A 27479-nucleotide genomic window follows, 5' to 3' on the forward strand; every position below is an offset into this window, starting at 1 on the left:
ACAAGCTAGTGTGGGCCAGGCTGTATTAAAGACACTATTTCAAACTACTGCAACAGATACAGGTAGCCACCGCTAAGGAGGTAATTGCTGTATAGTCTATGCAAAAGTGTACAATCTGCAGCTCAAATGCCTCGAACGGAAAATGCTACTTACCCGTATGCATCTGATCTTTGCATGTAGAGCTGCAGAGTTGTACATGCCGCCCCGGATACCTCTATCTGTTCCAGTATTATCTTATTTAGATACATCACGCATGGACATCCTTCTACTTCTTACTACTTCATCTAACCCTGAGTGGAAAAAACAATCTAACGATGGAGCCGATGCCCATGCGCATTGTCCACTGAAGGAGGAGTCACCAGACTTGTGACTACAACACTTCTTCGAAGACAAAAAGAACATGCAAACATCCGAGCCCAACACCAGATGGCGATCTATGCAAAAGTATACAACTCTGCAGCTCTACATGCCAAGAACAGATGCATACTGGTAAGTAGCATTTTCCTTTCTCTTAATTGGTGAGCCTAATCCCTTGACATTCCAAGAAATAATGTTCAGAGACGTAAAACATCGGGAAAAAAAAATATCACATTTGTTGAAAAAGAATGATATCAAAGACCACAATGAGGAAAGGAGGTTTTGAGGAAATGAGAGGAGACAGTGAAAAGGAAAGGAACTAACCAATGAAGGATAGAAGGAAGAAGGGTAAAAAGAGAGAAGAGAGTGAAGAACGGGATGAACTGATGTCTAAAAAAACAAGAAAGGGAAAAAGATAATTAAAACATAAAGAAAAAGAGGAGGAAAATGATGAATGTACCTATAAATATCAGAGGCAAGTGGAAGTGGGTTGAGGTCACATGGAAACAATGACTAATTTGGACTCCAAGGGGAAAAATGATGCAAGGGTACTATAGAAAAATGGTTAGGGGTAAAGTATGAGCACAACAAACTAAGACAATATCTGTAACAGTAAGTCAAAAGTTAAGAAAAAGAAATAGAGGCATATTAATTAAACTATATATCCATGGAAACATGCATCAGTACGGGGATTATGGGTAATGATATGGGTATTAACAGGACATCCAGACCAGATTGAAAAACTGTAAACTCTACATGAGATAACAAATTAAGAAAAGAACATATGTCAGCATTTAGTAGATCTTGACACATCTATGACCTCGACATTCCTTGAGATAAGCCTTCAGTCACGCAGGAATCTCATAGGTTGTTGTTTTATTCTTATGTGTGACTTTAATTTGGCAAGGGTGAAAGAGTCCAAAACGAGAGCTTAGTGAATGAAGCGTAGGTGGTAAATTCAGGAACTCTTTAAGTCTGTCAGCAGTAGGTTTAACATAATAACTCGCAAAATATAAAGCACTATCTGACCAAGAGATTCTTTTCATTAGTTTAGCTGTGGAGAGGACTTTAAGTATGTCTGTGTATACCAAAAAATAGATGATAACTCCTCTAGGTTACTTGGATGAGGAGGCTGCGTGAGGTGGGTGACTGAATCTGTGAGAGCGTTGTATGTTGAGAATTGACGGCTCTGGCATATTGAGTAGTTTAGGAAGACACTCCTTGAAGAGTGAGATTGGATCCGAGCCCTCTATAGCTTTGAGTAAGCCATAAATGCGTTCATATTTTCCCTTATTTCTGTTTTCCAAATCCTTGTCCTGTCTCTGAAGCACAGAAACCTGCGATTGAAGATGATTGACTTAGAGGGTTGTAGCATTAAAAGAAGAGAGTTGTTATTTAACTGACAGACATCTTTCTTCTATCCAAGACCATTTATTGTCTAGGTCCTGCAGTTTTACATTAGACACTTCCGTGAAATGGCGCATAGCCCTAATTTCTTCTAAATAGAGGTCCAGTGAAGCAGGCAGAGGAGACTTCATTGGAGAGGGTGAATCTTTTTTTTAATTACTTTTAGTTAGACTTGTTAATAGGGTGAGGAGAAGCGAAAATGGTAAAAGCTATAACCAATCTACGAGATGTTGAAGAATTCGGGTCATCTATTGTTGAGCTGTGGGAATGTAAACTAGGCTGTACATTGAATTTATGAGACATATCACTGAAGGTCAGAGAGATTTTTTTTTCTTTTTTTTCATTCTACCTATAAAGAGGAATATAGCCCAGAGCAGAAAATGTTGACCTCCCTGCATTAAAGATGCTCAAACTAAACCAATGGTAGCAATGAGATATTTACCTATGTATAACTGTAGTCAGATACTCTCAGAAACAAGCTGTATGGCAAAGATGCATAGCATAGACAAGACGTAGGTCCCTCTTGAGAAGTAAAGGAAGCAACAGAGAAAAATCAGTCACCAGCGCTCAATAGATTATTTATTGAAGTGTTGCCATGTCATACCCTTAAGTCAAGGAAGCTGTTAGTAAAAATCATGCCAACGTCCAAATATACTGTGCTCTGAAGAAAGCAACCGAGGTTCAACATCCGCTGTTCAGCCATCGCTGAATCGAATGCAATGACTACACAAATTTGCAGCCATCATGAGGAATAGGAGTGCAGGTGAAATAAGGCACTCAAAACACCCAAAAAGTAACTGAAGGTCAAAACAGGGGCCTTAAGTGGTGCCAGACTTCATTCCCATTCCATGGAGAACTGTCAGTGTGAAACTTTCCCACGGAGCAGCGAGTCCCTCTTGCTACTATCCAGAGCGTCAATTGGATGCTGCCATCTTCCTTGTTTATCAAGCCACGCCCCCCTGACTGATACCTCGAACCATTGATTCCTCACATTTAGAATATCACTAGGCTCCAGACTAGATCAGAGAGATTTAAACAGCATTGCTCCCACAAGTTAGTAGATTGCATTATGTGGCTCCCCGCTGACTTCCTTCCACCTCAGAGTGACAAATAGAGCTGCATAGGAGCACCACCTCTACGCACCGATGTCAGCTCCTTTCTTTCTGCACCTTTGTTTGTGGATCCGGAGTTTGCTCCCAACTTTTTCCTCATCAAGTGGTGAGTTTTTCTTACATTCTGCATTTTTCCAGTGTGCAGGGAACTATGCCCCCGCGTAAAACTACAGGGTTTAAGTCTTGCAGGGACTGTAGCCAACAGACGACTCTTACAGATCCCCCACGGTTTGCCCCTGGTGTTTGGGACATGATTCCAAGGAGTGTGCCCTTAGGAATCTGAAGGCGATCCAGGAATGTAAAGTTGAACATTACCAAACTCCAAAGAAAGTCACAGAAGTCTAAGGCACTGACTCGTTTCCGCTCTTGGGGTTGTTCCAGGAACAGTGCATAGTCACCGTCCAAGTCTGCTGGTAAGTTGAAGCGTAAGCACAAGAAGGGCAGGCAGGATTCTTCTTAGTCACGCAACTCTCTACCTGAAAAGTCGCAAAGACATCTGGATGCCTCTTTCTTGCGTTCCCAGTCCCCTGCGGGAGAGGTGAGTCAGCAACTGATCCAGATGCACCCTGAGTTTTTAGTGGCCATCTGTGACATCTCAACAAAGTGAGGCCTTTAGAAAGTCCATGTTACATATCTTTGGCACTCTTTCTGCTCCCTCTGGTCTGCCTTTGTGCCCCAAGGATCGACAGAGGCCTCTAGTCAGGTTACTGCAGCAAAGTCCTTCCTCCGCAACGCCTGTGCCTCCTGAACTTGTCTATGTCCCAATCCAACATTTGAGCTAACTTCCAACCTCACTTCTAAAAGCATGGCTGTTCCTTTGGTGTAAACACCAGCACCTTGTCCTTATTGTCTCATATGACTCTGAGGCAAATTCTTCTCAACCCTGACTGAGGGGGTATCAAAGTCATATCGACGCACCCAGCACCAGTTCATTCCCACTCAAACATACTCATGCCACTCTCTCGGAGTTGCACGCCAAGATTTTGGTTCCGAATCTGATCAGAGTCAGAACCAACTTTTGAAGATGACAGTGAAGATGATGGGGATTATTTTCCCGTACATTATGATGAGGTCAATTTAAATATGGACATACAGGAGACCAGTAGGTTGGACATTTTCCCCAGACATTGGTGTGTGGTCTCCCCCTGCGCTGTCAGTGGAACTGTGCGCCTCCTTTGCTGTGGTAATGAGACGAGAAGCAGCAATCTTAGACAATTGCCAACTATGGAGTGCGAACTAATGTGTTGACAGAAGTTCTGCAATCTGGACAGACTTCCTCTTAACCCCTTCTACTTTTCAGTGAGGTCCTGACTGGCACCTTAATGGGCACTTGGTCCAAGCCTTCTGGTGCAGGGTCGGACTGGCCTACAGTAGGGCACTCTTGCAGTATGTGGACTGTTTTGTTTGGCTGGTGGTGGGCTGTTTTATAGTCTGATGGGCTGGTTTTTACTGTTGATTTCCCTGATAACATCAGAAATATTGTCTGCAGCAAGCACAAATGCATGCAGTCTCCTATACCTTGCAAAACACTTAAACAACGTGGCATTACAAACTTTAAAAACTGCCCCGATTTGCAGAATGTGGACCACTTTTTTAGTCATCTTATTAGCTAATGAGAGAAAGTTTTATTGTGGTGCCCAGGCCTATTTTCTGGTCCAGGCCAGCCTGGACCACCAGCAGGGTGGACCCAAATTCATTTGGGACGAGACTCTGACTCAAAAAGAATCAAAGCCTTCAGGAAACAGACAGCCAGACCTGATGGGAAGGGCGTTTCGTCTGCTTAGCCCTGTAGGACTTTTTGATCTGAGCCATTCCACAGACCAACCACCTTGGGAGGTGCTGCTTTGGAATCTATTCTAAAGGTGAGAAAGCTGTGCTTGGAAGTACCCATCAAAAGAACAATATACTTACCTTCGGTAATGCTTTTTCTGGTGGATATTCTTTCTAACTACAGATTACTCTCTGCCATCCAGCCTCACCATTTTCTGGAATGGTCTCCTTTCTAATCTACATAGGTCCCAATATAGGAAAGTGCATACTAGTATTATTGATTATTGTCGGGCCCAGACAAAGTCAAAAAGGAAAATGACGTCAGCACGGCGCACAGGAGCAACGCTGATTAAAACTTCTGGATCCCGTCTGCCACTTGGGAATATTCTAAAGATGAGGAATTTGCAGTTATTTTCCACCAGAAAGAGCATTACCAAAGGTAAGTAACTTGTTCTTAAGGTACACAGCTAAAGCACTATTGAATATGGCATTTTCACTTTTGCAGCACCTACAACAAGATTTAGAATTTAAAAAAAAGGAGAATCAAAATGCAGAACCCCAGTCTAAACCCAATACAGTTATTTCACAAACCTTACACCCAAGCCGAAAAGGCAGTTTTCCTTATACTCTCCATGCATTATGTGAGCATGGAGTAAAGCAGGTATTATCTTCACAATCTGACCTACAAAAGTTGGGAACTTGAGGATACCATTCTTGATAATTAATAAAAAGCAGTGTCAACAGTGTCAGCCTCTCCATTAGGGAGCACCGCCAATCCTGCCACCACCCTCATATAAAACGAAAATAAAACTGGTTTTAAACCTGTTTTATTTTTGTTTTGTTTTAATCCCCCTGGACCTGCCCCCAGGACTCTGACGAGTCTTGGGGGTGGGTCCAAGGGGATGACACTGCTGGTGGGGGCACTATTACAGTGCACATGACGGAGACGGTTGGCCAAACTGTCATACGCACTGAAGTTCTCTAGCCCCAGCTGCATTGCTGGGGCTGGAGAGAGCAGGCACAGGATCCCAGTCTGCCTGGGAACACAAGTTGCCAACGCTCAGGCCAATCCTGGCGCTGCTTTCATGCAGCGTCAGGATTGGTCTCAGTGCAGTCTGGGAGTGTGTGCCCAGAAGAAGACTGGAAGAGCGCAATGCGGCAGGCGGCGTTCAGGTAAGTTATTTTAATTAAATTTTTTGTTCACGGAAATCCCTATCCCCCTCCCACTCTCCTCCGCCCCAACTGCCAGACTGGCAGGGTACGGGCGGCTACTCGCAAAAAGGCGATGGTTTATATTCACTACAAAATAAATGAAGAATTTTCAGAATCCGTTGAATACCTCAAAAGTTAAGCACGTTTTTGCTTTATCCAATGTGATTGATGTCTTTAAAAATCTAGTTCTCACTGCCAGAGATAACAAAGTGTCTAATGTTATTGCTGCTAGAAAATAAACCTGAGATTCAACAAAGCATTTATGCAGGGAAAACTCGACAGTTTTAGTTGGGTGTTTCATAGAATTATATAAGAATGTTTGGAAAAATCTTCTCATCTCTACTAATAAAGTAAAGGAAATCACAGTTGACATTGAACAACCTCAAGTAATGCAGTTTTGGTTAATAACACTGGTCCCTGCATCCTTCAGGAATCTGATGTCTGTTTAAAATAAACCTTACATTTTTTTCAAAAATCTTCTGGAATTGCTTAGAAAAAATTAATATGTTGGTGGTCTGTGAAACGTCTGCTATCACTATAGGGTGATACTTTAACTTCAATGTTCAAGAAGTTATTATTTCGACAAAGAGATACTCCTCTTTGTAATGTCATGGGAAATGTGTTTGACAGGCTATTTTGTTGTTTCATGGATTGATTGGTAATATTTAATCTGCGGTTCATACCCCTGTGTGGAGCGCCAAAGTGATGTTTCAGTCAATTAACAAGCTGCTTGTGTGGTTGGGTAAATGTTTACTTTGTTGTGAGTCTATATGGGAAGTGTGTTGTGCCAAACAGGTGCTCTAATCTTTTCTTGGGGTGCAGCTGATGCAGTGATGTGATGGATAAAGATTAAGAAATATATGTTTAAGTTTAAAGTTGTGTTAGCTGAGGTCACTGACTAGCTCTGCAGATCCTTGAAAGTTTCAAATTTACATCAGGTCTCTTTCTATGCTAGTTGCAACTGAAGGATATCGGAGTGCGGTGGCTTAGGAGGATATGGGAATTATGAGGAGGTGGAGGCTGGAGGTCTGCCTGGATGACTTGTGTTAATGTCATCTTATGTTTGATTAAAGGAAGATACAGGGAGTATTTAGTATGGGTCAAGATCTGCCTGGATGGTCTATGAAATTGAGTCCTTGATTTCACCAGCCAGGTGGTGAATCTGTCACTGGGAGTACCAGCCCACCAAACATTTTTCTTTTTACTAATGTGGACTCTTAAATTATGGTGAAAAGCCATTCCGTATAGTTTGGAGATGGCTTGATAGTTAAGTCCCACTCTATATGGGTGATTACCACTATGAAGTCATTAGTGAGTTGCTGTGACAGCTCAATTACTAGGAGTGGACACGTGCCTCTAGCCAAGCTGATATGCCTGAAGCAGTTTTTGCTGTAGGGGCATCTCTGGCCAGTGGGACACCCGCTTGCCATGGACCTTACATACGTTGGCTGTTGGCTGTAGTACCAGGGCAGTAGTCTGAGAATTTTGTAGGACAGGTGTCATGTTTTCTTTGAGGTACAGGTGAGGGAGGAGTCATGACACAGTGTTCTAATTTTGTAAGTGTTTGCATTTAATAAAGCAGGTTGCACTTGGGTATGGGTTGTTAGCATATTCAGTTTTGCAGGTCACAAGGCTGTACATTGCTTGTTTTCCTATTATATACAAGGAATGGGTCCTGTGACTTCATTGACATGTGCGATCAGTGATAGGTCAAAGTCCATGGTCACTCCAAGGTTCCTTACTTCTTTTGACATTGTTAGTAGTGCATTGAGTTCCATGGCCCTTGTGATCATAGGTTGGTGTTTGTGCCTTCTTCCTCAGGTCATGATCTCAGTTTTTGCAATTCGCTATTTTAGGTGCTTATGCATCAGACATGCATCTATGGTGTGGAGAGAGTCATCAAGTTTTGACGTGTAGAGGAATTTTGGATTAGCCATTTTTTAAAACGTTTTGGATGTCAGAGGCATAGTTGCAATATGTAAAATTGAATAAATTGATCAGCTCTGGTAGAGAGAGTAAGCAGATATTGAATAGAAGAGGAGAGTTTACAGATCCTTATGGGAAGCCGCAGTACAGAACGTGATGCGCTGGTGTGTAGGTAGCAAGAATACCAACCTTTGTCTGTTTTCAAGGTAGGAGGTGATTCATTTTAGAGTGATCTTGCATGTGCCAATATGTTGAAGTTTGTAACAATGTTTGGTGTTGAACTGGGTCTAAAGCTGCTGGCAAATCCTGTAGCAATAGCCCAGCCATACCACTCTTTTCCCCACTAAGTTTTAGGTTGCCACATATAGATATGAGGGCTGACTATGTTCCTCTGCCTGGTTGGAATCCGGATTATTGATCGAACATCAGGTTATTTCCCTCTGTGAATTTGGAGAGCTGGGCAAAGTCCACTCTTTCATCAATTTACTCAGACATAGGCAATTTGATATTTGTATGTAGTTTGGTGTTTTGGTTGGGCAAAGAATTTTCTTTTTGAGGAAGTGATCTGATGTAGGAGGTCTTCAGCTAGGAGCAAAAGTATTGCAGTTCCAAATAATTCTTTACTGTGCTACTGCTGCTGCCTCGTCTCAGGGTGCCAGAGGTTAGTGTTGAAGATTTTTTGGAGTGCCGGGTCCTCTGGCAAACTCAATGGCCAGCTTGCCTTGGTAAAATTGCAGAATTCTTCGTCAGAGAGCGTGTTGAAGGTTGCAAGTGATGGTTGATCAATTTTGTCTATCTTTGGGGGGGTCCTGTCACTAGGAAGAGGAGTGTTTAACCACTTTGTCATTAGGTTCTCAGTTTTTGTAATGAGCTCTTTGGAGATTTTGTCTTAGAAGGTCTGAGATTGTGGAGTGAGTCTGAGATGTAGCACTCTGGATTACAGAACTCTGCCGGAATCTTGTGTAATACTTTCAATTGGCAATCTTCTTCCACTATGCGTGTGGTGCAGTGGTGTATTTCCGTAGTTCTGATTGTCGATTTGCGAGGTCTGTTCTAATGGTGTTGTATAATTTTGTTTTTCTAATTCTGTGGTTATCTCCATTCGCATTGTAGGATGCTGTGTACTGTGCTCATGTTCTTCAGCTTGTTATTGTTCCATATGAACCCTTTCTTAAGGTTAGATGTGCGTGATGTCTTTAAATGTATCTGGTTGTGCAGGCCTGATGATAACCACTTGGCTAATTGGTTTTTGAGAAATACGTTTTCCAGTAATTCACTGCAGTACACCGATCCTAAATTAACCATTGTAAGCAGTGAATCTCATTATTAGGTTAATAATTGAGATGGGAGTAATACTAGACTGACCATATTTTGTTATTTTAACTGGCAGTGGTGTGATTATTGTTTAAAATGAAGCAATACTCTCAGATTTCTGACAGGATTTGGTGAAGAGGAACTCAACCGGACTCCAAGTCTATATTGTGGTTTGTTTTCAACCAGAAGACATGTCTCTTTTATTTCCTGGAATGATATGGTGGAATCTCAGGTCCTATGGTTAACTCGGAAAAACAGAGGAGTACTAACACAAAGCAAGAGAGTATAAGAGGTTACATTAGTCTTACGCGTGTCCTTCCATGTAGCACACTAATACACCAAAAAGGTGGAAGACACATCAGTGTTTTTCTCACCTTGTTAGGAGAATGCCACCAGGGTGGGCTCAACCCTTTATGGGAGCTCTTAAATATTAGCTTTTCTGGACAGTTCTGGGGGTCCAGTTAACATTAAAAATGGTTATGGTTATACCCTGAAAATGTTTGTTTATTGGGTATCGATACCATGATTAAAACCTAAACAATGGATTCAAAATGGGAATCCAATGTCTCCTGCTTCCTCATTCTAACAACATGTTCTGGACAACTTTAGAACATGCCTACTAGGTCACTCAGCCTTCTTCAGGGCACCCAGACCTCCCTGCCTATATTTGTCCAGTTCTAAGAGAATAATGAACAAAAGGAGGCATAAGGCACTCTTACTTGCTTATATTTAGAAAATCTGTAGGATACCAAACAAGAAGAACTTGTTACTTGAATAATACCGTTATTCAGCAACTGTCGCGGTACATAATCAGATCATCTCAGGGAACCTTGAGATGAGGATGACTCCACCAATTCATTCCGTGATCATAACGAAGCATGCACACGCAGTGTGAAGTGAAATGCCATGTAGACCACTCTTACCTCATATATACAGCAACATGGAAATTTCTTATTCATCTGTAATATATGGCTACATAAGTGTGTGGGTTTTTGATCTAACTTGCCTAATTGAGGTTTTTTTCAAGTTACATTCGATCAAAGGAGTAGATGCTTCTTTGTAGTCACACTCTTTAGAGTTAGATACACCCTTGTTACTTTTATCGCACATATTGTTATTCTTACCTCATGTTTATAACCCTCTCTGTTGATCATACCAGTCTGTAGTACACATGTATATAACCTTCTCTGTTGTTTATACCAATTTGTCATGGGAATTTGTCTGTATACATGAAGAGAAAGGAACTGTGTGCTCTGGTCCAACTTCTCTCTATCACTCTACTCTGTTTATATACAGAGTTAATTTAACTGCAATATAGGAACAATGGTGTGAATTATCGAGTAGGTGAGTGAAACTGACTCAATTTCAAATCTCGAGATCATACACAGTAAGACCGACAGGACACAACACATCTCACCTCCTACATTCCCCTCATACTGGACTCTCCTGATATGTATGAGAAGTCCTTGTTACAGGATATAATAGTGCTTGTCACTAGACTCGAGACCCCAAAATATTCAATCTCATTCTAGATAGGTGTGGAGAAACTTTCTTTTACATACTGCTCCAAGAGTACAGCGTCACTATTCAAACCTACATAACTCACCAAAGACCATGCGGAGTGTTGTGTTGGCTGCCTGTGGGTGGTTTACCCAAGTCCTGCCGTGCGTGGTGGGTGTTGGACTTTAGATAAGGTAATACAATATTACTTTAAGTTAAAAAAAGAAAACCTTGAAATTTACTGAAAAAAAACAAAGGTTAAAGTAATGTTATATTGTTTTCTGTAACCTTTGTTCTTCTAATAAAGCATAATAAAAAATAATATAAAAATAGTTAGGTGTGATTAAAAGATCTGTTTTCGTTTTTAAAACAACACCTTAGGAATTCAATGATAAAAACAAAGCTTAACCCCTTCAGTGCCCGCCCCTTTCCCCGCCCTGTGCCGGCCGTTGCATTAGCGGGCGGGGTTTATGACGAGCTGGTCTCGTCATGGGCACAGCGCAACCGCGGCCCATGACGAGACCAGCTCGTCATGGGCATTGAAGAGGTTAATGTAATGTTACAGTTAGGTGAATATGTCAGTGACAACATTAACGTTTTGAACTGAAGAAAAACACAGAAATTCACCTATTATAGTTAGCAGCACCAACTATTACTTATCCCCCCGCCATGCACTGCTTATGAACTAATATATTGCATCACTCATGACATGTTCTGTGACATCATTTATGACATCATCCCTGATTTAGCTCTATTCTTTGTTTTTTCATGTTTTTAATTGTGATCTTTCTAAGAAATTTTTTATTCATACATGAAAGCTCAGAATCCTAAGTATGTTCTTTTTACCATTGCATACATGTCATTACACTATTTGGAAAAAGTATTACTGTGAATTTTTGTTTATTTTACCCAGTTATGTTTTTGGTAACAAAGTTCAAATCTTGTTTGGTGCAAGACTGCATAAAAGTAAGCCTTGTGATTGAAAGCTAAAAGCTGTGCATATATGTTAAATAGAGGCGGTGTATTAAATATTTTGGTAGCAACACGGATTAAACGCACTCTATTATTGGGATTGTTAGTGGACCGTTCAAATTAAAAGGAGTCGGATTTAGAAATGAATGTAATCATTTTGAGATAGGAGCAGCTGTTATTCACTTCTGTAGGAGATGGAGTTATAGACAAAAGAGCAGGAGGCATTATTGACTCTGTGAGGCCGAAAATATTACTGGAATTAAGGTTTTGTGAATCAGTCAAAACACAGTTTCTGAACACTTTAATTTACATGTCGTTTTCAGGTTGTTACTGTATTAACTGAATTAATCAGAGAAAACTTCCGAAACAGCAAATTAAAGCAGTGCCTTTTGCCTGCCTTAGGGGAGCTTCTGTACCTTACTTCTACTCAGGTAAGAGTTATATTTCAACTGTTCTACATATGAAAATGCAGTTACCAATTTGCAAAATGTTATTATTGTATGTGTTATAGTCGTGTCAGATATCCAAGAGCAGCTGCATGACATTTTGTTGACATGAAGAGGCAAGCTAGTCCAAAGCAGCAGTCCGTGTAGTGCACCAACTTCAAATAAGTGCCTCAGATTGCCCTTGCGACCACCAAATGTTGTACCTATAAAACAGCGGAGAAGGACAAAATGGCACTTTGCTTAGGGTAGCCAACACCGCTGTGCATATGGGTTGGATTACTACATGTGTAAACATTTCACCTTTTGTTTGTGGCAATATGTATCACTTTAACCCGTCACTTGCTCTTTATGATCATATTCCTTTAATTCTTAACGTATACAGTCATTCACCCCCACCCCCACCCCCATTAGTCCACTTTTTTAACTTTGAGCAATCTTAGGTCACAATTATGTGACTGGTGCTAGTGATGGTATTTGGGAATAATAACTTCCGTTTGTTGGACCCTACAAATATGCAGAATATGATTTATTTTAATTTTCTCCAAATTGCCTCTATAATGTTGTTCAGAAAGAAGTGTCTTGTCCTATACACTACGTCACAACAGAGTTTATTTCAAACTTTGCCTTGTTTGTCCTAAACACTGCACCAAAACACTTTATTTCAAACTTTCTCATGTTCTTAAATTCCCAAAACATATACACGTTAAAATATTTTTCTAACAGTCTATTAATAGTTTTTACATTTTTCATCTTTATTTGGCTTACATGTATATTTTGTTGAAAAGGTAGAAATCTAGAAACCGTATGCATAATTACTAGAAAACATTTGACATTTGGTTGCCATCATTCCTATGTTCCGTTTTGAAATTAATTCCCAGTAATTGTGAAAAAATCTTAAGGTATTGAACATTTTTGGATCTGTAACTTTATTGTGTTGATGTATCTGTAAAAAATCATTTTCTCCTTACAATCGGGAAACATTTTCCCGTGACAGTTCTAGGTGCAAGCACAGCCAGTTACCATACCTGTTCCTAGAGTGCTAAACCGCTTTTCATACTTTATTTGACATGGGACAGTATTAGATAATATTTGATTGCCAAGGCAAGAGGCGCATTTATGAAATGGGTACAAGTTTTTAAGTTGAGAGATGGGTCAAGTCCGAGAAACTTAAACCCAAAATGCAGTGTGATTTCTAAGGTAATTGTACAAAACTTGATGTCTTTAAAATTGCAATGAAGTAAGTGATGTCCGTAAACTCATTTCATAATCCCTAGCTATCAGCAAATGGTAACCTCCTAAATCTCCATACTTTCCCTCCTTAAAAATGGCTACAAAAGGGCAAATTCTGCAGCCAAGATTTGGGTATTCCTGTGAACATTTTACATTCAAATTTCACAAGTATCTGGTTTGTTGTCTGGGGCAGCCAGACACTCCAAATTCTTTAGTTAAACTCTATGTTGGCAAACAAATCATTCTTCCACGGCGGGACGTGCGTTGATTTCTCGAAGTTTCACACCCTAGTCGCCTGCTAATTGCATGAAACATGCGATTTCCTCACAGGTACATCTTAAAAACTACCTGAAATCTACGTCAAATTTTGTATATTTATATTTCACCATTCATTATTTCAGAAATTAATAGAATGATTAAAAAGGAACCTTTCCCTGAATACTTCACAACACCTGTTTTTATAATATATATATAGCATTATAGACTATCTCACTAGCCCATTATTAGAAGTAATAGCCATCTCAAAGGAAGGTGTCAATTTGCATCCTCAGATCAGAGTATGTGTTGTGCTTTTGAAACGCATTACATGTGGTATAGTGGGGCAACCAATAGATGCGGGCAATTGCTTTTCTTTTCTTAATCCAAGCAATCATAAGAAGCCATGACTTTGTTTATCAACCACAGCTTCAAATGGATACTGCTGTCCACAAGTTGCTCTTCTAGATTTATTCCTGTGGCTTCAGACTCTATTTGGAATATTTTTGTTGCTGCATGTCTGACTGCTTTCCTTAGTGGCTACATGAGCGGAACCCTTGTCTATGGCTTTAACAAAAATCTGCCTATAGGCTTTATCTGAAAGAGACTGTAGTTATAGATTCCTTACCTTAGAATTACCCCCAGGTGTCAGACTGGATCCAGAGAAATACATTTTTTCATAGCAGTACCATTGCACGTCTTTAGGTGGTGTTGATCGACTCTGCGTCTGTCGTCGGCGTTCTGGTCGCCGGGATGACATTGTGGTGTCTACTTAGACTCCACCCCTGCGCGCTGACGTCAGTTCTTCCTTTTCCGTGCCAGCAAGCGCAGATCCGTAGAGAGCATATCACTTTTTGACCAATCCTTTTTTGACTTTTTGCCGACATCTTTTTTGAGTCTCTCGACTCCTGGTGCACGAGGGATGTCTAACGGTCGACCCGGCTTCAAACCTTGTGACTCCTGCCACAAGTTGATGTTAGTGACCGATCCTCACCTCGTGTGCCTTTGTTGCCTGGAGCACGACCCGGAGTCGTGCTCCAACTGCGGGGCCCTGAACCCGAAGTCTTTGTGGGAGCGGTCCTGAAAGCTTTTGGCGACCCGGCAGTCCGCTCCGTGCTGCTCGAGGTCCTGGTCGAAGGGAAGGTTGCAGGACCGGTCGTGGAGCCATCACCATTCATCATTGAAGTCTTCGCACTCATCGGGTATGCCGAAGCACAAGAAGAAGGTGAAGAAGCACCGTTGCTCTTCGCCTTCTCCCCGTCCCTCGGCTGACGCAACATGGAACGCGGAGCATCATAGCTCTCCGGCTCCTTTCTCGGAGCCGGAGCATACCTTGCCCAAACTATCAGCTCTGCAAAGTGCTGCACAGCATTTTTAGGCAGCCTGACTCCGCAGGCGCGCCTTTGGGCCCCACGGACTCGGCTGGGGGCCCTAGGCCTTTGATGCTGGTAGCTCTGGTGCCGCAGAGCCCTCATGGATCCAGGCCTGGATCTGTTCCGGTCGACCCCACGGTACCTTCCCCGGTGCCAATTCTAGTGACGACGCCCCCGGTGCCAGTTGTGCCCTGAACCAGCGTCAACCCCAGCCTCACCCCGATATGGACACTGCGCCAGACCGACGTCAGCAACGGAGGGTACTTTTGTCCCACTGTTCATTCTAGGCGATCCCTTCCACCCTGATTGGCAGCCAGAGGAGGGTGAGGAGAACTGGGAGGGGTCTGGTGACCCTCTAGCTGACCAACTTGAGGAGCTAGACTGGCGAGAGGAGTTTGGTGAGGCCAGTGGTTTGGGTACCTCCCCAGACCTTCGCCACGGAGGAGGGAGCATCTTACGCTGTGGTGCGAGTAGTGCGGCTGAGGCCTTGAGCTTCCTGCGGTGGCAGTCAGGGCTTACCTCCTGACTGAGGTGCTTCAGCCAGCAGCGGCCTCTTCGGAGCCCCTGCTGCCGTTTAATGAGGCCCTCACAGACATCCTTCTGGACACTTGGTCCAAGCCCAGCACAGGGGCTCCTGTGGATAGGATGATTACCCGACGTCACCTCCCGTCCCGGGTGACCCACTTTTCCTCTCCCAACACCTTACCCCCGAGAGCTTGGTAGTACAAGCCTCTACCTCCAAAGGCACATTCCCTACTGCTCCCCCAGATAGGGAATCCAAGAAGTTGGACCATCTTGGGAAGAAGATATTTTCTTCCTCCAGCTTAGGACTGCTGTCGGTGAACACCGCATTTCTCTTGGGCCATTACACCCACTCTGTGTGTGACGTGGTTATGTAAGTGCTGCCACAGTGGCCGGCGGAGGCCCGGGCCGTACTCTCCCTTGTGGTCGCAGAGTGTAGAGACGCGGCAAAGTTCGCCATCCGATGTGGCCTTGATACCGCCGACTCGCTTGGTAGAACGATTTCTACGTCAGTAGCCCTGAGGCACTATGCCTTGCTGAGATCCACTGGCTTCTCTGGGGATGACCAATCGACCCTTTTGAACATGCCCTTTGATGGCCGTCGCCTGTTCTGCGACAAGGCGGACAATACGCTCGAGAGCTTCAAGGACTCTAGGGCTACGGCCAGATCCTTGGGCCTCGCTGCCACATCTCGTCCCGTGCAGTCTGCTTTTCGCCCCTACGTGGCTACGGAAGGGGTGCCCCACCACGTTCCACCCAGGGCCACAGGCCTGCGAAAGTTACTCAGCCTCTGTGCGGCCGGGGACGTGGGACCAAGCGACGTGGGTTTGGGGACCAGCGGGCGGGCCAGTCCACCAATTCCCCTTCTGCAGCAGCCTCCAAACCTTCTGAGTCTGACCTTTTAAGGCCACCAATTGCCAGTTGGCGGCAGGATCCGCCATCACCTCTACAACTGATGCACCATCACGTCAGACAGGTGGGTTTTGCAAATAGTCCAAAGGGGCTACTCCCTCCCCTTCGAGACTATCCCTCCCTCCATGCCACCTACACTCCATCGCATGTCGGAGGTTCATCTGGCACTTCTCCGTCCACCTTTCAATCCATGTACAAAGTGGTTAATGAATTACAATATAGGTTGCTTTTTCTTTTACTTTGTTGAAATCATGACTGGTTTTCCTGAGTATATGTAATGTGCTTTTTGTAAAGTTGTTTTTCACAATATGAGTTGATTGCATGTTTAACTGTTTAAATATCCTTTTGTTTCCCTTGTTCTGAACATCAACAAAACAAATGATTTCATTTTGAAATAATTAAAGAATTAGTAAATAAATACTCCAGACCAAAGGAATTGGTTCATGGTCTGTTGTTTGAACTATTGTCAGTGAAAATTGTGATGACTAGATAATTTGTTGTTCTACATATCAGGCCCTTTATAGTTGTCGTAACAGGGCCAACCACTTTAGGTATAAAAGTATTCAGGATATGGGCATAAAGCTCCACCCACTTTCCGCCCATCTTTTGAATTGGCTCCTGTCCCTGTCCTTTGTAAATGGTGGCTTTTCATTGGTCAATAGGCTTAGTAGTCGCTCCTAAGTACCACCTTGTCTCTTCTTGTAACCTCCCATGTGGACATTCCCTGTTACTTGTGTTGTTACTCCCTAGGTTTTAAGTACAGCCTCAAGGCACTATTTTATTAAAAGGCTTCAGGCAGGACACACACTTGGATATAAGCTAGGCTGGTAGTGGTTACTTCGCTCACTAGAACATCTCACATTTATGAAACCGTCTATAAATTTCCCTTCATCAGCTCCACACAGATTACAACTTAATCCTAAATTAATGTAATAATTCTTTTGTCATATTTCAAAGCTACTAATTGTATATATGGACATAGCTATTTAACCCCTTCAGCGCGGCGGGAATTCCCCCGCGGTGCTGAAGGGTTCGAGCGCGGGCGGGGCCATGACGGAACGGTTCCGTCATGAGCACAGCGCAACCGATGCTCATGACGGAACCGTTCCGTCATGGGCATGGAAGGGGTTAAATGTACTCTTAGTACTGTCTTGCTTGCAATGCGTTATGGGTACGGTGGATTTACCATATCCTCTGCAGGGTGCAGTAGCATATGTGAGCAAAAGAGGTCCGCAGTGCTGGTGCCTTGCTCTCTCTGGACCTCTAGGAGCTGCTTGCGGTACTGCACCTAGACATGCATTGCTGGTGCCTTGCTCACTACGGATCTCTAGGAGCAGCTTGCGGTACTGCACCGAGTCATGAAATGCTGGTGCCTTGCTCATTAGGGACCTCTAGGAGCAGCTTGCGGTACTGCACTGAGACATACAATGCTGGTTGCTGGCTCACTACGCAAGCATTTTCAATGCACTAGGTCTCGCATTACTGAAAGTATGAGCTATTGGCGTTGCATTATTATTTGCAACGGCAATACCTCAAACTATCAGTAATGCAAGACCTATTGCATTGCAAATGCTTGTTATATAGTACAGCCTGGGTACATGGGCAGAAGTACGATTCACAGACAATGGTTATGGGGATTACTTGGCTGTGTGTGTGGGGGGGAGGGGGTCTATAATAGTTCATTTATAGTTGCTTTTCCTGTGGCCATTCATTTTGCTTGAAGTAATCCGGGTATTTTCAAAGAGACATCCATAACTGTGCTATGTTTTAGTTGATATTATGAACAATATCTGCCTCTCGGTCTTAGGTGTTTTCTCATTTCCTGCATAAATTAACAGTCCTTACTTTTCTAGCTGATTTTGAAGTAGGTTGTTATGTAAGTTGTATGGTAGAAGTGCTGCAGTTTTTCTAATAGAGAACTGCACATCTCACAAAGTCCAGACACATGTTTTATTGTTTCTTGATCGAAGTGCGCTAGAGATGCTGTGACAAAGCAATCCGGTGCATTGTACTTGACGTTGTATGTCTGAGTGATAAAAGTCAATCATCGCTAAACAAGCATCGGAGGTATCTCTGTGCTTGAGATATACATGGCTGCTTCCTTTGCGTCTGGTTATACATTCACCGCACCAAGGACTCAGTTTTTCATGTTGCAGAAACAGCAGCAGAGATGACATAAGTGTGACGTGCTCTTCAATGTCATATCTGCTACCAGACTGTAGGTTCAATCTATTCAAAGTCATAGCCGTATTGTTTGGATGCTAAAATGCGAACTCTAAGGCTGATGAAGGCATTGCCAGAGCCATCCTTTACATCTCCTTGGTTATTCCTTTCGAGGTTCCTCTCACAATGATTCTGCGGTGCGCAAAGTCTGAATTCAGAGTGGCAATTTCAAACTTAGGGTGAAATTGGTTTCATGTTGCTTCTCAAGCCATTAATCTTGTTATCTCCATTATTCATCGTCCGGCAGCTGTGGGTACCTACAAACCTCCAAGTGTTTATAGTAGATATTAACCCGTTCCGTGCTCATGACGGAACCACTCCGTCATGAGCCACGGGTGCCGTGTGCTCATGACGGAGTGGTTCCGTCATGCTGCGGCCGTTGGCGGCCGCTCCGCCCACGCGGCGCTAATTCCCTGCCTGTGCGGGCGATTAGCGCAGTGGGTGGAGTCCTGACGGAACCACTCCGTCATGAGCACAGCTCACCCGTGACTCATGACGGAGTGGTTCCGTCACGAGCACGGCGGCGCCACAGTGCCCCCAAACTCCCACAGCGCCGCGGCGGAATTCGTGCCGGAGCGAAGGGGTTAAAATATTGTTTGTCAAATCACTGGATTGTGAAAGTCTGTCTGTAACTGGGTGGGAAGGAGGTAGAATGCAGGGGCCAGTGATGTTGGTGATTGCTGTAAAGTGAAAAACTACTTACCAGAGAGTTCAGCTTGAGGTGGTGGTAGATTGTAAAAGAAAGTGATGTGTAAAAACTGCAGATGTTTCTAAAGTCTACATTTCTAGGAAAGTAAGGTGTTCTTTCTTTAGATTGTTTTTTAATAGCTCCTGGAACAGATTTAGCTTCTTTTTTATGACAGCTTAGGCAATACATTTCACCATCTGTCTTTAAGTGCTCAATTCACAGACTACAAATCACTAGAAAAGCACCTCTACCAGAGCATTACTTTGTCTATAGCAGTACAGTTGTCAGCATGCAGCAGCTTTGTTAGCTGTGTGTGTCTCTTTTAGATAGACAGACAGACCGACTGACCGACAGGTGCTGTGATAGGCAGACAGATTCATAGATTAACAAATAGAGGTACCAATGAAAAATGGATACTAGAAGAAACAAAATCTCCAGAGGACCTCTTGATACTGAAGTCCCTCCTTTAAACATGCAGATAGCTTATATCAGCCAAAGCATAGTACTATACCAACAGAAGCCAAAATCTGTCCAAGACAATCAAGAACTGCATCAACCCCCTGTCACCCACTCACACCACAGAAAAGTACAATACCATCAACCTCTTCAATGAAACAAAATACAGAAAAACTGAAAATTACCAAGTCTACCTCAATTCTTAAACTCAACCCTTTGACAGAATGTGGTAGTGGTGAGCCTTCCAAGTCCCATTTCTCTATGATGTTGCTGATGTACTCAACTCCCTCAAAGCCAATTCTTAAGAAGATGATGCCTTACCATCATACTTAATCTGAGCTCTCTCTAGGGAATCCCTTTTACTCCTACTTCCATAGTCAGTGCTTCCCTTACTCAAGGCTTCATTCTAGGAGGTAATCAGACAGGTCAGATCATCCAAATCCTAAAGAAAGCTACACTAGATCCTGATGACCTCCCCTGTTATTGGCCTATAACTCACCTACCATTCATCTATGATCAACTCTGATATCACATCGATGCTAACCATCTGTTGCGCGACTATCAGTCTGGCTTCAAATCATACTGCAAACGTACTTATCAATAACAATGCCCTTATGACCACAGATGAAGATGACCCTTGGTTCCTGCTATTGTTGGACCTCTCAGCTGAATTCGACACAGTTGACCAGTCCACCCTCTTACACAGGAGTTTCGAATGGGATAAGCCAGTAATGTCCTTCACGGGTTCTCATCCTACCTTTCCAAACAACACCAGTTTGTTCACATGGGCACCTCCAAGTAACTAAAGATCGTTATCACCTGCAGAGTCCCCCCGGGCTCCATACTGTCTCCTCTCGTCTTCAACCTTTGTAGAGACTCTTGGTGCTCTTCTCACAGAAAACAGCATCAAGATTCACCAACATTCCAGTGATACACAACTCTATTTGAAAGAGTCCTCTACTTCAAACATCCAATGACTCAAACACTGCTTGTTCATCATCCAAACCTAAATGCCTAGCGCATTTCTGAAGTTCGACACAAAGAAGACAGAATTCCTTTTATTTGCTAGGAACAATAAACAATATTCAGTATAAACTTTCACTGAATGCCATGTCACTTGGATTTGCCCTGGACATCAACCTCACTGTCCAAGAACATGTTGCCTGGTTCCAGCTCTAACTTCTAAAGAAAGTCTAACAGTTTCCTGAAAGCAACTTCAGAACTGCTGATCAAGCCCTAATGCTCTCGTATCTGGGTGGTGGTAATACCCGACTCCATGTTTTCCCAGTCTCCACACTAGAGTCACTTATGGCATCCTACATACCGTACGTAGCACGTGTCATCCAAGGCTTGAAGAACTATGATCACATCACCCTTGTAAGAAGCTGGCTCTCTATATAGTGTTCCAAAATTAAGTACACTGTGCAGAGACTCCAGTGGGTCCCCAATTGGTTTACAGATCCAAAAGCAGATAATATCAACGCTCTCTTTTGTGGTAGTATGGGCGAGCAGTTAGACTAATCAGAGGGTAGTGCTAAGCATTTGTTGTATTCACAGAGGCAATAAATGAGACACACACTCAAAGAATAAATACGAGACCAAATTAGAAAAATAACTTTTTTTTTAATATAAGTTTTAAAACCAAAAACTTACTTTAAAGTTAAGTACTGTTTTTGATAGCAATATTCACAAGTAAGTAAAAACTTTCAAACCAGTGAGCTTTTACACACAACGCAATTCTATGGGAGGAAAATTCAAACATTTATAAAGGTAGGTACAGTCGGTTACGGGGGTTCACCACCTGGGTTTAGAGTTGTAGTGGGCCAAGGTCCATAGTACCACAAGTTCTTCGGCAACTGCCTGGGTTCTACCGGGAGCAGGGTGCATGTGAGGCTGGTAGCGGCCGTGCTATGGTGAAGGGAGGCCACTCAAAATCAGGCTGCACAGGGGGACTTGTGAACAAGTCTGAAGGCTCCCAAATGGGGGTATTGGTCACAAAGGGTCTTGGAGCAAGGGGCTCAGCCAGTTCGTCGGGACCCAGCTCGGGTGCAGAGTGGTTAGGTCAGATGTACCTCGTGGTCAGGGGCAAGCAGCTGGCAGGGGCAAAATCAAAGCAGTTGGACCACTCTCAAAGTGGGTCTCAGTGATGCTGATGTCCCTCGACAGCTACTTGGTCCTGATGCAGTGAGAATCCGAACTGGGCTCTCACTGTTTGTGTTTGTGTTTGGTGCAGGGTGTCCGGTACCCCGGGGGTTGGTGCTGCATGGCTCCGGTTGGTCCTGGTGTCTTCACACTCAGTGGTTAGACCGATCTGACCTTCCAGAGCATGAGTACCTTCTCCTGGTAGTCTGCAGCGTCGGTCGGGGCAAAGAGCTGCAAGGCAGTGAACCGGACTCTACTTGCTGGTGCCTGCAGACTGCACGGAGGTAGCTTCTCTACTCCAAAGGAGACTGTCGGTGATTATAGAAGTGCTTGCAGGCTACCCAAGGCTTTCGTTGATCTCCAGCTCACTGGACTAGTCACTCTGTCGTGATTGTCGAGAGAGGTTGCGCGCCAAAGTTTTCGTGCAGTTCTTACCAGGCAATGACTCTTCGTCCGTCTTGAGTTCTTGGGTTCAGATGTGTCACCTAAATACTCAATTTAGGGGCATTTACAGGTGGCAGCTAGTAGCCAATGGGCTACCTATCTTTAGGGTGTGGGAAGTGGGCATGCCCTGACCCTAGAATGCTAATTCTGGCCGAAACAACATGGAGGAATCTGAAAATTGGGGTCTACATCAGCTGGCCCGCCCTAGGGGTGGTGCTGGCTTGATGTGGGCACACCTCCTAATTATACTAATTTTCCCGCCTGTCTTGATGCCAAAAAGTGGGGTCAGGTCAAGGGGGAGGGCACCTCCACTATCTGGAGAGGCCCAGGGTGGCATAACAAAGGGTGCAGGGCCTTTGAACCTTCCTGCCCTAAAATTTGCATCCTGCTCTGAGAAGGTGTGAACACCTCCGCCTAAAGCAGTCTTTGTTCCTGGCTTCCGAGAGCGAAGGCTGTCACCTCAGGAGGTCAGAAACCTGTCTATGGTGGTGGGGTAGTCGAGACCAGTCAGTCAACACACTAGCTGTCAGTAGGTTTTCAGGGGGCACCCCTGTGGTGCCCTCTGGGTGCATTGCCTAATAAATCCAAACCAAACACCTTGGGGTACAGTGAAGCCATCACGTAGCTGGGGAACTCGTAATGTAGAGTATTCAACCCATGTACTCGTTATGGCTTCCCTGTGCATGTGTAATATCTAAGGCTCTGCCTACACGCAGATATGCCCTCATATGGAACAATGGTACAGTTTAGGGAAAGAACACCGGTGCTGGGGAATGGTTAGCAGGAACCCAGCACACACTCAGTCAAAGTTGGACCAGATACCAGGCAAAACTTGGGGTGTAACCATGTAAAAAATGTGCATTTTCCTACAACTCCCATCCAGATGGACCTCCATTGTTTCCCCTTGCAGGCCCTTGCATCTTAAAAACCAGCTGCATCTTTTGCAACGCTATCATGACCAGCACCCCCACATACCTTACAGATAAGCTTACCATCTCTAGTGGATCTCAGCATACCTGCAGCTAGACTATTTACTAAGTTATGTAAAAAATAAGACAGCAGGCCTTTTTCATCTATGCACCCAGAATCTGGAACAACATTTCCGTATCCATCAGGACTGCCCCAGCGATGCTCCAATTTAGAAAAGAGGTGAAAAGTCCCCACTTTAAAGTACACTACATCACAATTAACCTTTCACAATCCAGCTTACTCTCCTCTTACTCATTGACTTTATGCTTTCTTTAACCATTAAAATGCTCCGCTACCTTTTGGCTATGTTTGCATTATAGAAATACTATTACACGCATACATACATACATACAGTTAGGGGTATATAGACAGTTTTGAAAATCTTCTGTTCACCCTTGTTCTATTCTTAAATTTACTTTCCGTATGGTCACTTGGTTTAAGAATTTAAGGCACGTATAAGAGTAAAGAAAATCTAGAAGGTATCATGTAAGAAGCGTGGTTTACTCTGTAGTTACCAGGCCCTTGGGTCACTTGGAGAAACAATGGACACCATTTTCCTTGAAAAGTGGGACACCAGAAGTGGGGAGAAGAGGAACAAATGAGAGCAGACAACAGGATGAGCGCAGGGGAGTGGGTTCCAGGGAAGGTTGTAGACCTTCGGACCTAATAAGGAAGATTATACAGGACATGTGGAGCGGGAGGTTGGGCGTAGCATGCATGGCCAAAAGCCACACTCAGTGGAGGTTAGTGCTGCCCATGGCACAGTTGGGTGTAGGGCCTGGTCGAAGGTCATGAACAGCGGAGGGTTGGCCACTTGCGATAAAGGCTGTGTGCAGCGGGGAGTTGGATGTTTGCACATGGTTGGGCACAGGGCCTGGCACCAGGCTAGGTGATGTGGCAAACCCCCTCCTGCACATGGCCGAAGGATGTACACAGTGGGATGTTGAGCGCCTGCTCATGGAGTTCGGCATCCGCAGGTGATTCAGTGCACTTCACATCTAAAGGCAGGGGGTTGGCCGTGCAAACTGGGTTGGCCATAGGGCCTCGTTAAACACGTCATCAGTGATGTCTTTAAACAGGTCATGAGTGACATAATATATGAGGTCATAAGCAGTGTATGGTGGGGGTGCAAGGTATAGGTAAATTATAACTAGTGAGTTTCAGGTTTTTCTTTTTTAACGCTAGTTTTGAACTCCTAACTATTACGTCACTTTAACCTTTGTGGTTGCCACTGTGTAGTTAAACACGAGTCAGAGTAACCATAGGAACAGCATTTTTTGTTTTGCTAATAATTTGAGGGCCTTTTGTCGAATCTTCACAAAACATTCCCAAAAAATGTTCATCCACGTCCGCTCCTTACTGGAGAGTTTCAGGGTGATCCACGAAGCAGGGGCCAAGAGAAATGGGGGTCCCCAAAACACATTTTTCCCTATGCATTTTCTATAGAATAAGTTAAACAAGGATACAGAGAACATGGCTGAACAGAATTCCACCAAATTTGACAGAAAGCTAGATCTTTACCTAGAAAGTGTGCTTTCTGTGATCTGGTGTAAATCTATTCAGTAGTTTTTGAAAATTAAAGTTTCAAAATGTATAGCTATTGAAGGATAGGTTCGGGGCCGCACATTCAATAATTCGAGTGATCTTATTGGATGTGAGGGGGAATAAAGGTCTGCTTGTTAGGCTCCAACATGAGAGAAACTGTTGCTGCCTCCATTAAAGGATGGGGTACTCGGTCCTCTTGACTTGAAAATGTAAAATAGATAAAGCAGTAGGGAAAGGGTAGGGGTACCTTGACCCCATGGCCCTTATGAGAGGTGGGGGAGTCCCAAAGGATTTTTTTTTTGTCCCCGGACTCTCACCAGTCCCAAGGGAGAACATGTGGGGGCCCTCTTGAAAAAAGGCCAAATATATATTTTTTTCTAGTTTTGGCTCCAGGGGGGCCACAGAGCCCAAAAATAGCCCCAAAAATTATATTATTTCGGCTTTTCACAATTAGACTGGGGCCAGCACAGCCTCCGTCCCCTGTATGCTCCTGCAAGAGCCCTGTGAGTCCCCAAGGACCCCAAAAATATTTTTTAAAAGAGGGTTGGGGGTCTGTGGTCAGAAGCCTGAAGGCCCCGTGTGGTGGAGGATTGCCCAACCCCTCACCCCTCCCCATGAATGGGCAAACCAAAGGATAACGTGGAGTTATCATTGAGGAAAGATAGAAAGAGTTTAACTTAAAGTAAAAATAAAACTTAGAAATTTGTTGAAAAAGCTTTGCTGTTTAAAAACAAAAAAAGAGGGAAATTTAGCAGTTATATGTAACTGATAGAAGTACAACTTGCACTGCTATAGACGTCTGATGTCATCAGTGATGTAACATGTAAGGTCATAAGCAGAGCTTCCCAGCGGTGCAAATTATACTTCTGTCAGTTACACATAACTGGCAAATGTTTTTTTTTAAATATAGTAATGCTTTGTCAGTGAATTTATATATATATATACGTACATAATATTGATTTTTCTTGAGCCTGACAAGACGTTCACAAACCTGCATTCCTCAAGGCCTTCCTGTTGGCACCTCTCGAGTCATAGGCATAAGTCTGGACATTTTTACACAAAGATCCAGTACCTCAAGTGGTAACTAGCTGTCCCCCTGGAGTCAGATGCAAGTGCTTCAAATGACCTTTACAAAGCTGAGGGTTGTGGCTTCAACACATAAATTTGCATGCACACTTTTGCTATTTTAATGATTTCACATTATCAAATATAAGTATGCAAATGTGGGGTTATGATAACTAGTCAATGTTGTAGATTTCAACAAATTTCTTGTTTTTTATCGAAGTGAGATACCCAAATATACATTGGCATTAGCAGTCATTGCTTTGAAATATCTAACTTTAGGGGACTTTTGTAGGCAAATGTATATCACAATTCCAACACTCAAAGTGAAGGTGTCCAACGACTGAAGAGGGCTGGTTTTTTGTTCTGTACTGTGGGGATGGAGCATAATTTGAATTAAATTTGAGCAGCCCAATTTATAAAGAGGTTGATTAAAAACCCATTATGTGTATCTATTGGACAAACAGGAGTCTGGCAATGTTGTGTAATTTTTTTGATTACTATGGAACTCCTGTGATGAGATTCTACCATGCATACCTACTAGCAGTCACTGATAAATTCAAGTGCCTTCATCCTTATTCTTAGCAAACTGGATTTCTGTTGGCACTATACATGTGTGATAAAAACTGCAGTTTGAGAGAAAGAAGCTTTGTACTTCAAAGAGTCTCTGTCTCACACACACACACATATGTCAATTGCTCTGGATGTTACTTGAGGCTGGCAAGGCATTTGTGCCTCTGCAGTCCCTAATATATCCTTACTATAGGTTCTTACAGTCGTAAGCAAAAGCCTGGAAATCCTTTAACAAAGCTGCAGTACCTCAAGTGATTAACCGGTGTCCATCTGGAGTCAGATTCAAGTCCTTGGAATGACCATCACAATGCTGAAGGTGTGTAGCTTCATCATATACATTTGCACACAGACTTTTGCTACTTTATGATTTGTGCTTGCTTTCCATAGAATAATAAATAAGCCAAAGTTAGTTTGAAGATAAATCAAATTTAAATTCTATGTCAGGACCGGAGGCGAGGATTATGCTGTGCTTTCTTCACTTTATTGGTAGCAGCCCTTCAAAGTCAAATAAACTAACATTCCCATGAACCATAGGGAATGAACACAAAAAATCATAGAGTGTCCACATTGTAGAGTGTCCTCATCTGTGCACCAATCAGGAGTCCCCAGCGTAATGATAGTCCTCTGTTTGTGGCAACCCTTCCACTTTCTTCGCTGCTTGCAGCCAAGTTAAGTCATCTTTCCTTATTTTCTTGATTCTTTGCTGATATTACTTGCAACTGTACGTTTTTAACAATTCTCATCGTTGTTCTAGAAATTGATTGGCATTTCTTGTTACTGTTTTGCCTTGTCAGCGCTGGGCTTTAGAGCACGTAGGGCAGTGATTTCCGTTTCCTTCACGTAACGGTTACGAGGAGCACGCGCGCCATTCTTGGCAAATGCGTCTCTTCTATCTGTCATTGTGAGCGTTGTGACTGAGTTTAAGTAACGAAACGCCGCTACTCGGCGTTTCGCTTCAGCCGCGGGAGTCGCTTCGAGCTCCCTAGCGGCGGTGTTTAGTGCCGGCTTGTGTTGGCTGGAGGACGCCACCAGGGGGCGCATAACGACGTCCTGTGACGCGGCGGGCGCG

General features: G+C 43.5%; 1 protein-coding gene across 3 annotated transcripts in view; it reads left to right on the forward strand.

Moving 5' to 3' along the window:
* The window catches only part of ULK4 (unc-51 like kinase 4), a 1725799-nt gene that overhangs the window by 533115 nt on the left and 1165205 nt on the right, over nt 1-27479 (forward strand). For all 3 annotated transcript variants that reach the window (XM_085631567.1, XM_085631566.1, XM_085631568.1), the window contains one exon: nt 11894-12001. In XM_085631567.1, coding sequence (XP_085487693.1) covers nt 11894-12001 — 108 coding nt within the window. The remainder of the gene's footprint in view (nt 1-11893; nt 12002-27479) is intronic.

The sequence above is a fragment of the Triturus cristatus genome, chromosome 10, assembly GCF_964204655.1.
Source record: "Triturus cristatus chromosome 10, aTriCri1.1, whole genome shotgun sequence".
NCBI classification, from domain to species: Eukaryota; Metazoa; Chordata; class Amphibia; order Caudata; family Salamandridae; genus Triturus; species Triturus cristatus.